At 34.0% G+C, this 13,506-nt stretch overlaps 1 protein-coding gene across 6 annotated transcripts in view; it reads left to right on the top strand.

The window, feature by feature from the left end:
- Positions 1 to 13,506, top strand: part of RALGAPA1 (Ral GTPase activating protein catalytic subunit alpha 1) — a 223,684-nt gene that overhangs the window by 135,752 nt on the left and 74,426 nt on the right. For all 6 annotated transcript variants that reach the window (XM_061394116.1, XM_061394112.1, XM_061394115.1 and 3 more), the window contains 5 exons: positions 1,105 to 1,213; positions 1,981 to 2,091; positions 8,016 to 8,084; positions 12,431 to 12,565; positions 12,955 to 13,138. In XM_061394116.1, coding sequence (XP_061250100.1) covers positions 1,105 to 1,213; positions 1,981 to 2,091; positions 8,016 to 8,084; positions 12,431 to 12,565; positions 12,955 to 13,138 — 608 coding nt within the window. The remainder of the gene's footprint in view (positions 1 to 1,104; positions 1,214 to 1,980; positions 2,092 to 8,015; positions 8,085 to 12,430; positions 12,566 to 12,954; positions 13,139 to 13,506) is intronic.

Raw genomic sequence — 13,506 nt, 5'->3', positions numbered from 1 at the left:
TGTGAATGTGTAAAGTTTATGGATAGACAAACTGAGAAAGAATGAAAGCAGTAGACTGCACATAAAGACTTTCTGCAGTTTTGATAGTAAATTAGTAGCATTAGCACTGAAAGGAGGACTTTGATCCATTACGTTCAGGAAGAAAAATATTTCTGCATTGAATTGTTCTAAAATTTAGCACTATACTGAATTTAAGAATATCAGTATTGGGACATGGAAGATATATCAAAAAAACTAGAAGGAGTTGACTTATTTTTGTATCTTGAAATATTACATGTTTCATTAGAAGCTTATATTTGAACACACTAATAGAATTTTTACTGATTCTGATCATCAGATAACTTTCTTCAAGCTGAAACTCAGTTGAAGTAGGGAACTGGAGTTTCACATTAGAAAACAAAACGAAAATTCTCCAAGTTCTGTTTCTTTTGGAATTCCTTTATAAAGTGTATAAGTTTTGTGTTCTCAATTTGTTTTAAAGAGAATTCATAGCTAGTTATGTTAAATTTAAAAGATATGAAAGGAAAAATATCTTATTACTGCTATCAGTCAATAAAATTACAGTTTCCTTTTTGAAAGCAGGTTGCATGTTTGTTTGGGAAATTGATGGTATCAATTTGTCAATATGGGTTTGTTAGAAAGATCCTGTGTCTTTATCCCCACCTGTGATCTTCGTAGTAAATTGTAGTTGAAAATAAGGCTTAGAACAGGAAACTACTCAATAGTCTGTAATAATCTATATGGGAAAAGAGCCTGAAAAAGGATGGATATATGTATATCTGAATCACTTGGCTGTACACCTGAAGCTAACACAGCATTGTAAATCAACTATACTCCAATATAAAATAAAAATTAAATTAAACTTAAAAAATAAGGCTTAAAGTTTGGGGAATATGCTTTTCTCCCACTTTATCTTCCTAGGTAACAAATTGATTAATGAACAGTAATGAATTGATTAACAGTAACAAATTGATTAATTCACCTAAATTGTGCATCTTCACTCTAGGTTGGTTGGTTGGGAATATTTTGGTTGTGGTGGTGGTTTCATTTCATTTACAGGCACATCCACTTTTATTTGTATCATTTCTGGTTGCCTTTTTGCAGATGTGTAGCACTTTGCAGTTTAGGTATTTGGATTTGTGAAGAATTAGTCCATGAGTCTCATCATCCTCAAATTAAGGAAGCTCTGAATGTAATTTGTGTTTCCTTAAAGGTAAGTAAGTAAATATTTAGAAGACTATATTAAGATAGTATAGAATGCATGATTATTTTTCCCCAGATGTTAATTATATCTTGTGCATTACAGTATTTCCTTGATTCTGACGTTTTCCTTAGTAGTTCTCCTCTTGAATTTAGGGTATCTTAGTGATGCCCTATTTTATCTCAACTTTTTATGTATTTGGCTTTGTCCCTAAGATACTTATGGATGACTGCTATAAAGGAAACCAGTCATTTAACAACATATGTAGGGCTGTTTACTGTTTACTTTGACTTAGGTATCAGAGAAGACTTTAGAAAGAGGACACATCTAGTCACGCCTTAAAGAGTGGGTGAGATTTGGTCATAGAGAGATAAGCATAGAAGTTTGACTTTATAAGTGGGGAGTCATCTAAGATTTTTAAGCACAGAGAGTGTCAGCATCAGAACAGTTCAGAAGACAATTTGGAAGTATTGTATACAGTAGATTGGCATGGGGAAAAATGGGATAACAAGATGAGCAGTTTAGAGGCCATTCTAGAAATGAAATAAAAACTTTAATGAGGACAAACATTACAAAGAAAAAATAAAGTTAATTATGTATTAGAATGTGTTATGATTTTTAATTTTGTAGGTTATATTTATCTAATATTTTAATAAACATAAATATAGAATGACAAAAATAAACATGCATATACAATTAAAAATTTTTCAACAACTAGTGCATAGATAATATTAAGAGATTTTTTTTTATCATATTTCTTTTTTTTCTTATTACTACAGTTTACTAATAAAACAGTAGCCCATGTAGCTTGTAACATGCTTCATATGCTGGTTCATTATGTACCTAGACTTCAGATTTACCAGCCTGATTCTCCCTTGAAAATTATTCAAGTAAGTAATTTCTCATTTGTTTATTATGACTTGTTAAGGATTCTTGTATTTGGATACCTTGAAATATAAAATTATTTAATAGTTTTCTTTAAATTTTGCATAGCTAAATAGTGGCCACTCAGGGTACATATTTGAAATACCATAATTCATGGTAGTCCTCTTCTATATTATGTTATATTAATATATTAAGAGATTATGTGGTTGGTTTTAAATGCTATGTGAAAATTTACTATTGCTATTCTCTTTATAATGTATATTCAGTATCATTCCCCGTCTTAGGTTAGAAAAAATACCATCCCTTCAGTTACCAAAATCAGAACATTATTTTGGTTCATTCTTTCCCTTTCCTTTTCTGCCAGTCATATATAAAGTGTTTTATTTCTTTCTTTTTTTTTTTTTTAAATTCTGTGTGTTATGTGCTTCCTGTAACACTAGATACTATAATAGCCTTTTAAACTGGTCTCCTGGCTTCTGAGGTCATCTCTCCAAATCATCATTCATATTGACATAACTTATGTCACTATCCTGAAGGAGAAAAAAACAATGAAACTAAAGTCTTCAAGTGGTTTTCTTTTACCTGTAAAATAAGACCCAAGTAAATCTTTAGTTGCGATTTACTTGGAAGCCTCCAGATGAGAACCCATACCATGTTTTCAGAATCATGAAGAGATTCCTTTGATAAAATACCCTGTAGTCTAGGCACCTGAGTCAGCTATTATTCCCTAAACATACCCTTTACTCATCTTCTTACCTAAAATGCTCTACTTTCTCTGCCCACCTCATCTTTCAGTGATTGGTTTAAATACCATCTCCTCAAAAAACAAGAATCATTACTTATTCTTTCCAACCAGAATTTATCTTTCTTATCTTTATGTTCTTATAACATTTTTAGGAAAGACAGTAATACTTATTAAGCACTTCCCATGTATCAGTCATTATACTAGTCACCTTTTCATATGTTACCTCATTTAATTCATAAAAGGTCATTTGAAGAAGATTGTTATCTCTTCCTCCTCTTCTCCCTTTATATAAGATGAGAGAGCTGAGGATATAGTAACTATATAAAGTCATAAGCTAAACCAGGGTAGAAACAGAGTTCAAACCCAAGTCTGTTAAATTTCAAGTCCAAGCTTTTGCCAGTCAACCATGCCACCAAGGCCCTATTGTAGCACTAAATATATTTGTGTAAAAAAATCTAAGCTTCTTTAAGACAGTGACAGTTTTTCTTGATTATTTTTTATGCATAGGATGACTTTCATATAGAATCTCTTAAATAAATATCTGTTGAGTTTAATACAGTATTATGGTTCAGAGATTGGGTTTGAAGTTTAGACCTGGTTTAATTAACCCACGACTCTGCCATTTACTAAGTTTGTAACTATGAACAAATTACTCAGTCCTCTAAACTCTGACTTTCTTTATGTTTGCATTTGGGATAAAAATACCTACCTCAAAGAGTTGCTCTGGAAACTAAATGAGAAAATATATATAAAACACTGATACATTTTGGCATAAAAGTGATGGGACATAAATTTTAAAAAGTGTGTTGGCTGCAGCTACTGTTGTAATCATGCAAGACTTGATAGCTGGATGTGAATGTTCATATATATATAGGTATTAAAGCATTTGAAATTTTAAAACTTAAAAATTTTACTCTTTAAGATTGGTTATTCTGTTGAAAGTTAAGGTATTCTTTAAGCAGATTTTTTTTTTTTTCTCATTTGAAAGTCTCCCAATGCTTTCCTGTATTTTCTTTCTCGGTTTATGTATTTTAATACTTATCTAAGTAATTCTTAGGTGTGTAGAGTTTTTGCAGATTGCCTCACTATAAATTATGGTGGCCAATGGCTATAGATAAATAGTTATACTTCACCTCTAATTGAATGAAGAAATGAAATGCTAAAATAGAGGAATTCCCTAATGGCTACCTACTTGCATAGTTAGGAATAGAATCCCAGTTCTATTACCAGTATTAAGTATTAATCTGATATATTAGATTCATTCTATTAGCGAGTAAAACCTTTTACGGTGTAAATTACCTTTACAGGAATTTTTTTACTTGAAGCACTCATTTATAAAAATATAATAGCGAATAGCATGCAATAAAAATACAATAAGTTTACCTCAATACATTTTTAACATACACATTAAAAAATTGAATAAGATCAAGAAATTTTCAGGGTAAATGATAAAACTATATTAATATTTTGCTTTCTTTAATAAGGTCTTCTGTTTCATACTTTATCAATTTTGTTCATACTATATTCAGTGTACAATATATGTTAATTTAAAAAGCCACATTATAAAAATTTTTTTTAAGTCATATATTTGCAAGTATATCTACCACAATATCCAGGAAGACAAGAGTAAATTATTTTTCCTTCACTTCATTGGGGAATAATTGATAAATATATTATATTTAAAATGTATAAAGCAATGATATTGTAGAAGGGTTATCAAGATCAAGGTAATTACCATATTATTACACATTGTTAATTTTTTTTATGGTGAGAATGCTTCAGGTCTACTCTTAGCAACTTTAAGATACTATTGTATGCTTAACTGTATTTACTGTACTATGCATTAAATCCTTAGAATTTATTATTCTTATAACTGAAAATTTACACCCTTTGACCTCCATCTCCCCAGTTCACTAGACCTCAGCCCCTGGCAACCACCATACTATTCTGTTTCTATAAAATCAGCTTTTTTTAGATTCCACATGTAAGTGATACCATACAATATTATCTTTCTCTGGCTTATTTCATTTAGCATAATACCTTCCAGGTTTTTTCATGTTCTCACAACTGGCAGGATTTTCTTTTTTCCTATTATTTAATAATATTCAATAGTGTATGTATGTACACCACAATTTCTATATCCATTTATCTGTCAAAGGACATGTGGGCTGTTCCATATCTTGGCTATTTTGAATAATACTGCAGTGAACATGAGTGTGCATATATCCCTTTGAGATACTGATTTTATTTCCTTCATATGTATACCCAGAAGTAGTATATATGGTAGTTACATTTTTAATTTTATGAGGAACCTCCATACTGTTTTCCATGACTGTACCAGTTTCCATTCCCACTAAGAGTACATAAGGATTCCCTTTTCTTCACATTCTTGCCAACATTGGTTCTCTCTTGTCTTTTTAAAAAATAGCCATCCTAACAAATATGAGGTGAATACTTCATTGTAATTTTGATTTGCGTTTTCCTGATGATTACTGATGTTGAGTACTTTACCATGTTCTTGTTGGCCATTTATGTGTCTTTGGCAGAACGTCTACTCAGAATCTTTGCCCTTTTATGAATTCAGATAATTTGTTTGGCTGTTGGGTATAGAAGTTCCTTGTATATTTTAGATATTAACCTCTTAAGATATATGGTTTGCAAATATTTTTTTCCATTCTGTAAGTTGTCTTTTCACTTTATTGATGGTTTCTTTCTCTGTGCAGAAGCTTTTGGTTTATATAGTCCCACTTGTTTATTTTGTTGTTGTTGCTTGTGCTTTAGGAATGATTTCCAAAAAATTATTACCAAAACCCATGTCACGGAGCCTTTTTCCTATGTTTTCTTCTAGAAGTTTTAAGGTTTCAAGCCTTTGTATTGAGACTTTGATCCATTTCAAGTTAGTTTTTGTGACTGGTATAAATTAGGGGTCCAGTTTCATGCTTTGGCACATGGATACCCAGTTTTTTTCAACACCACATGTGTGTGTGTTCTCGGCACCCTTGTCAAAAATAGACTGTATGTGTGGGTTTATGTCTAGACTTCATTCTAATGCACTTGTCTATGTGCCTGTTTTTATGTCAGTCCCATATTTTGATTGTTGTTGTTAAGTCGTGTCGGACTCTTTGCGACCCCATGGACTGCAGCATGCCAGGCTTCCCTGTCCTTTACTATCTCCTAGAGTTTACTCAGACTCATGTCCTTTGAGTCAGGTGATACCATCCAACCATCTCATCTTTTGTTGTCCCTTTTCCTCCTGCCTGCAATCTTTCCCAGCATCAGGGTCTTTTCCAGTGAGTTGACTCTTCCCATCAGGTGGCCAAAGTATTAGAGCTTCAGCATCAGTCCTTCCAGTGAGTATTCAGGGTTGATTTCCTTTGGGACTGACTGGTTTAATCTCCTTGCAGTCCAAGGGACTCTCAAGGATCTTTGCCAGCACCACAATTCAAAAGCATCAATTCTTCGGGGCTCAGTCTTCTTTATGGTCCAACTCTTATATCTGTACATGACTACTGGGAAAACCATAACTTTGTATGGACTTTTGTTGGTAAAATGATGTCTGTGCTTTATAATATGCTGCCTGGGTTTGTCATAGCTTTCCTTCCAAGAAGCAAGCATCTTTTAATTCCATGGCTGCAGTCACTGTCCACAGTGATTTTGGAGCCCAAGAAAAAACTCTTTCACTGCTTCTACTTTCTCCCCTTCTGTTTGCTATGAAGTGATGGGACCAGATGCTGTGATCTTAGGTTTTTGAGTGTTGAGCTTCAAGCAAGCTTTTTCACTCTCCTCTTTCACCTTCAGCAAGACGCTTGTTAGTTCCTCTTCACTTTTTGCCGTTAGAGTAGTATCATATGCATATCTGAGGTTGTTGATATTTCTCCTGTCAATCTTGATTCCAACTTGTGACTCATCAGCCCTACATCTCATATGATGTACTCTGCATATAATTTAAATAAGCAGGATGACAGTATACAGCCTTGCTGTACTCCTTTCCCAATTTTGAACCCATCAGTTGTTCCATGTCCGTGTTCCATATTTTGATTGCTCTAGCTTTATAATAAAACTTGAAATCAGGGAGTGTGATGCCTCCAGCTTTGTTCTTTTTTCTCAAGATTGCTTTGGCTCTTTGGTTTTGGAGGGGGTGGGTAGAATTCCATTCAAATTTTATGATATTTTAGGATAGTTCTCTCTAATTCTGAGAAAAATGCCACTGGAATTTTGATAGGTATTACACTGAATCTGAGTAGTGTGAACAATTAAACTGTTAATTCTTCCAATCTGTAGCATGGAATATCTTTCCATTTATTTGTCTTCTTCAATTTCATTCACTAGTGTCTTCTAATTTTCAGTATGTAGGTCTTTCACTTCTTTGGTTAAATTTATTCCTAAGTATTTTATTGACTTTGATGCTATTCTAAATTAATTTCTCTTTGTGATAGTTTATTGTTGGTGTATAGAAATGCAACTGGATTTTATGTGTTGATTTTTACATCCTGCAACTCTACTGAATTCACTTATGAGTTCTAATCTACTAGGGTTGTTTTTGTGGAATGTTTAGGATTTCCTGGGTATAGGATCATGTCATCTACAAATAGAAATAATTTTATTTCTTCCTTTCAGATTTGGATGCTTTTTATTTCTTTCTCTTGCCTAATTGGTGTGGTAGGACTTCCCATACTGTGTGGAATAGAAATGACAGCTAAGAGCATCCTTGTCTTGTTCCCAACTTTAGAGGAAAGGACATTAACTTTTTACCTTCAAATATGTTGTTAGCTTCAGGCTTGTCCTATATGGAGTTTATTATGTTAAAATACATTGCTTCTTAACTTGTTGAGCAAAGCAGATGTCTTCAATAATAAATACCAATGGTTTTTATATGTCATTTTGCTTATCTGTATCTTCTGATATTACTTGTATATTTATACATATTGATTCAAGAATTGAATCTACAAAAACCATTTATAGTTAAGAGAGCATATATAACTTTGGTTCTGTACATTAAGATTGTAAATGTTTGAGAGTTAGTATACTTGAAAAACTGACCTATTAAAAATTACTTTGAAATAACAATATATTTTGGCTTAAACTTTGAACAATGTATTTTCCATTACTTTATTAGCATTAGTGTTTGTTTTAAGATACATCATTAGTTTGGCATATTTTGAGCTTCTTTTTAATTTCTTACAGATTCTAATAGCCACTATTACCCATCTTTTGCCAAGTACAGAAGCATCATCTTATGAAATGGACAAGAGGGTAACTTAAATTTGTTTTTATATTTAACAATGTGATTATCTAGTAAAATATTTATATTTTTAAACTGTGAAGGTATATATATTTATGTGGGACACAATCTTACATTAATTATAATAGAGATATAGCTTTCCATTATTTAAGTATAACTAAATTATATTTTTAGTTCATATTTCAAATTAATCATGGTCATTTGATAAAGTCTTTAAATTTTAAGGTTGTAAGGAACTTGGGAGGGTTCTGTCCATTTTATTTTTTTTAGTTGTTATGATCTTATTTATGCTTGAAAGTTATTAATTGTGAGGAATTCATTCTTAAGGAAGCCGTGCATTTTTATATAACTATTACTAATAGGAAGTAAAGAAATTTCCATTAGGGAGAGTTCATATAATGTATAAAGGTATGACGCTTTGGAGAAGACATACCCTTTGGCCATCAAAAAGTTCTACAAGATTGTATTTACCTCAGTAAATTTATTATGAAGTGAAGTGAAGTTGCTCAGTCGTGTCCGACTCTTTGCGACCCCATGAACTGTAGCCTACCAGGCTCCTCTGTCCATGGGATTTTCCAGGTAATAGTCCTGGAGTGGATTGCCATTTCCTTCTCCAGGGGATCTTCCCAACCCAGGGATTGAACCCTGATCTCCCGCATTGTAGACAGATGCTTTACCGTCTGAGCCACCAGGGAAGCCAAAAATTTATTATGAGGTTCCTTTAATTATTTCAGATACTGTACTTATCAGTCTAAAGTTTCTATTTGATATCTGTTTATAGTTTTCATGTCTTTCCTGAATTCTGCATGATTTCATCAGTTATCTCTATTTTCTTTCATAGATTTTTAACATATGTATTATAATTAAAGTTCTAGTTGCTAAATTCAGTATCTGGATTATTGATGGGTCTGTTTCCATTGAACTTTTTTCCTGAAGACTATAGGTTCCACTTTGCTGTTGCTTCATATGTCTGTTAATTTTTTGCACATAGCTTCTTATAGAGACTCTAGATATGTACTGACCAAATGGTAGCTACTTACCATGTGTGACTTTACATAAAATTAAATTGAACATTCACATGAAAATTTTAATTCCTTGTTTGTACCAGCCACATTTCAAGTGCTCAGTAGCCACATGGGCAAATATATACCATTTCCATCATTGCACAAAGTTCTATCAGACAGTGCTGCTCTAGATCCTGTTAATTTTCTCTGAAAATTATTCATTCCAATTTTCACATCCCAATCTTGAATTCTCTTCTCCAAATCTCAATGTTACGATTTCTTAATCATATTGTGTTGAAATCTCATGTATTCTGCCCATTGTTTATAGAACTCTGCAGTTATAATTATGTTTCTGGACCTATTCTCAGTTATTTTCTTGTGTGGGGTTGTGGTTGTTTAGTTGCTAAATCATGTCTGACTCTTTTCGACTGCAGCACGCCAGGCTACTCTTGCACTGTCTCCCAGAGTTTGGTCAAATTCATGTCCATTGAGTCAGTGATGCTTTTTAACATTTTTTGGTCTCTCCTGTTGTCTTCCTTATCGCTAACTTCATGAGTTTACCTGAGAATTTTTTATTCTTCCTCTTTGTACGTAGTTTAAAACTCATTTGATCATATTATCTAATGATTGATAAATACATTCTTCCTCATCTTTAAAAGACCCTGTTACTCCATTTTTAGGCAGGAGTCCTTCATTTTAGTGTCTTAAACTATGGTCAAGAATTCCAAATCCAATTTGTGAACTATATCTGGGTCACTAATGAGCCACCTCCTCCTTTATCATTTTGTCTTCCAAAGGCCTAGCTGTTCATAAGAAAAAGCTCCACTACCAGGTTTTTGTTCCCTGCCTACTTTATTCACTAAACATTTATTGATCACAAAATATGTCTGTGGTATTCTGCTTGGAGCTAGTTAAACAGACATAAATAAGATGGTCCCTGCTCTCATGGATTTTGAAGATTAGAGAGGCAAGTGAAGCAATCCAGTATAGTAAGTGCTTACTGTAAAAAGTAGAAAAATGTGTATAATACAAGGTAGAGGAGGAAGTAATTAACTATCAAGGCAGGAAACTTGTTTTAAGGGCACAATTGCTTAAAGATGAATGGGGTGTTCTACATAAATGGAAACAAGTAGAGTCAGAGAGTTATTCCAAGTGGAGGGAATAGCATGAGTAAAATCATGTGTACAATGTCATGATGTGTTATGGGAAGACTGTTGTTAGTTGGTCAGTCAGTTGTGTCCAACTCTTTGTGACCCCATGGACTGCAGCACACCAGGCTTCCCTGTCCTTTACTATCTCCCAGAGTTCACTCAACCCCATGTTCATTGATTTGGTGATGCCATCCAACTGTCTTGTCCTCTGTCATCCCCTTCTCCTCCTGCCTTCAATCTTCCCCAGCATCAGGCTCTTTTCTAATGAGTCAGCTCTTCGCATCAGGTGGCCAAGGTATTGGAGCTTCAACTTCAGCATCAGTCTTTCCAATGAATATTCAGGGTCAGTTTCCTTTAGGATTGACTGATTTGATCTCCTTGCAGTCCAAGGGACTCTTAAGAATCTTCTTCAACACCACAGTTCAAAAACATCAATTCTTTGGCATTCAGCTTTCTTTATAGTCCAACTCTCACATCCATATGTGACTACTGGAAAAACCATAGCTTTAACTATATGGACCTTTGTTGGCAAAGTAATGTCTCTTCTTTTTAATACACTGTCTGCTGCTGCTGCTAAGTCGCTTCAGTCGTGTCCGACTCTTTGCGGCCCCAGAGACAGCAGCCCACCAGGCACCCCCATCCCTGGGACTCTCCAGGGAAGAACACTGGAGTGGGTTGCCATTTCCTTCTCCGATGCATGAAAGTGAAAAGTGAAAGAGAAGTCGCTCAGTCGTGTCCAACTCCTAGCGACCCCATGGAGTGCAGCCTACCAGGCTCCTCCGTCCATGGGATTTTCCAGGCAAAAGTATTGGAGTGAGTTGCTATTGCCTTCTCCAAATGTCTAGGTTTGTTATAACTTTTCTTCCAAGGAGCAAGCATCTTTTAATGTTATGGGAAGATATAATGTTATGGGAAGGCAATTATTTCCATATTATAGGACATGAAATGCATGATTCAAGGTTGGGAAATTAGGCATTAGACATAGAATGGGGTCACAATTCTACATTAAGAACCTTGGACTTTTGAGAAAGTTGTTGTTTTGAAAGTGACTTTTTGGAAAGGTTTTTTTTTTTTTTAATTGTTTTCTTTTTATTTTATTTTATTTTTTAACTTTACAATATTGTATTGGTTTTGCCATATATCAAAATGAATCCGCCACAGGTATACATGTGTTCCCCATCCTGAACCCTCCTCCCTCCTCCCTCCCCACACCATCCCTCTGGGTCGTCCCAGTGCACCAACCCCAAGCATCCAATTTTAATATGCAACAAAATGCCAGATTTGTGAGAGATCACTTAAAAACGAGTGAAAGTCAAAAGGAATAATACAGTAATTGTTAATTACAGTAATCTCCATGAGAATTTATAATGTTCTGAAATAAAGCTAAAGGAATAAAGGTTAATATTGACAAAGTGGCATCCATCACTAGCATCAGGAATAAAGAAAAAGGCAGGATATTTGAAGAAAGATGAATTTCAGTTTTTAGTGTGTTCACGTAAGGAGTGATGCCCAAGTAGAGACCACCATCTATATAACTAATGTAGTATATTTGAGGCTGGAAACAAAATTATTGGCATTGTCAATACATGAGTTGTATTAAACTGGGAATATATGTGATCACTTAAGGAGAAGCTAAAGAGTAAGATAGGTTAGCAAAGTATAACACCTTGAAGAGTAACAGTTAAAGAATAGGCAGAGAGGGAGTCCTCAGATAGTGACCTAGAGGGCTCCTGAGTTTTCCTCCTCTCTTGGACCTGTGGAAGATATAGCTACACATGGAGCAGTTCCCTCTGAGAGAAATCCAGAAACTAATCAGGTGACCTCTACACATCAAGTGACTGAGAAAATATCTACATCAAAAATAGGTAGGAAAGGCTGTAGCACTCTTGTCATAAACCCCACTCCTAGCATAACTCCATACAGTCAGAAAACTCCCAACTCACACCCTGTCAGAGGAGAGAAGGATTTAGACCATACATCTAGCACTCCACCGTTTAAGCCTGCCACCCAAGGGACAGATGCCAAATCACCTGGCTTGTACCTAGTTCCTCTTTCTCTTTTACGCTCGCTCTTCACAAAAGCTTACAGTGGGAGAAGGGGTGAAAGTTCATTTGCTGTGTATATTTTATACTTACAGATAATTTGAAGTTTGAATGTTCTGTTTTCTGGTTATACTGAGGATGTGGGGTTTTGTTGTTTCAGTTGGTGGTATCCTTACTTCTGTGTCTTCTGGACTGGATCATGGCCTTACCTCTTAAGACACTGCTCCAACCAGTCCATGCTACAGGAGCAGAAAATGATAAAATAGAAAAATCTGTCCTTAACTGTATTTATAAGGTAAACTTTGCTTTATTATTTATTTGGTAACCAAGGATTTTTGAAACCTAAAGAATTAATATTTCTTAGTATTGCATTTTTCATTGTTTTAGATCTAGCAATTTTCTAAGAACATAGATTTATCTTACAGTACCTATGGATAATTAAAAAGTACTTCTTATAAGACTGTTTCATTGCAGAATTTTGAAAAGTGAAATCTTTGTTGAATGTGAGAATCATTAGTTAAATATTGCTCATTCTTTTTAAGAAAAATTTTACCTTGATTGAAGAGCTGTGTTTAAATATTTAAAAATTTTGTCAAGTTCTTGTATTAGCAGTTGTTTTCTTCTTTTACCTTTATTTTCACTGAAAAGGAAAATTTGGTATGTTTTTTCTCCCTGTATTTGCAGGTATTACATGGGTGTGTTTATGGAGCTCAGTGTTTTAGCAATCCGAGGTATTTTCCAATAAGCCTTTCTGATTTGGCATCTGTAGATTATGATCCTTTTATGCATTTGGAAAGCCTAAAAGAGCCTGAACCTTTGCACTCTCCTGATTCGGAACGATCCTCTAAACTCCAGCCAGTAACAGAAGGTAAAATTAATTCTCTTCAGGACAGTATTGTTGCTTGGGTTCTGCCAGAGTATGATTTGAGGCCTACGTAGAAATACTGGAAGGTAGTATGCCTTACTTTATAATTGTTTACCTTGCCATTATATTATAACTAAAGTTCATTTTTAGTTTAAGAAATAACTTCAGATACACAAGTACTAAGATGAAACGTGATGACATTCCTTTTATACTTACAAGTATTCTGATACTGATTAAGTTCTTTAACCATATTAAGTTCTGATTAAGTTCTTTATTCTGATTAAGTTCTTTAACCATACAGTTTTTATATTCAGTGAGTTTACTATCTGAGATAAGGAAATATGTAGACAAGTAACCTTATGATATGACTA

The sequence above is a fragment of the Bos javanicus genome, chromosome 21, assembly GCF_032452875.1.
Source record: "Bos javanicus breed banteng chromosome 21, ARS-OSU_banteng_1.0, whole genome shotgun sequence".
Taxonomy (NCBI): Eukaryota; Metazoa; Chordata; class Mammalia; order Artiodactyla; family Bovidae; genus Bos; species Bos javanicus.
Note: the sequence above shows the minus strand (reverse complement) of the source record. Positions and strands in the feature narration are given on the sequence as shown.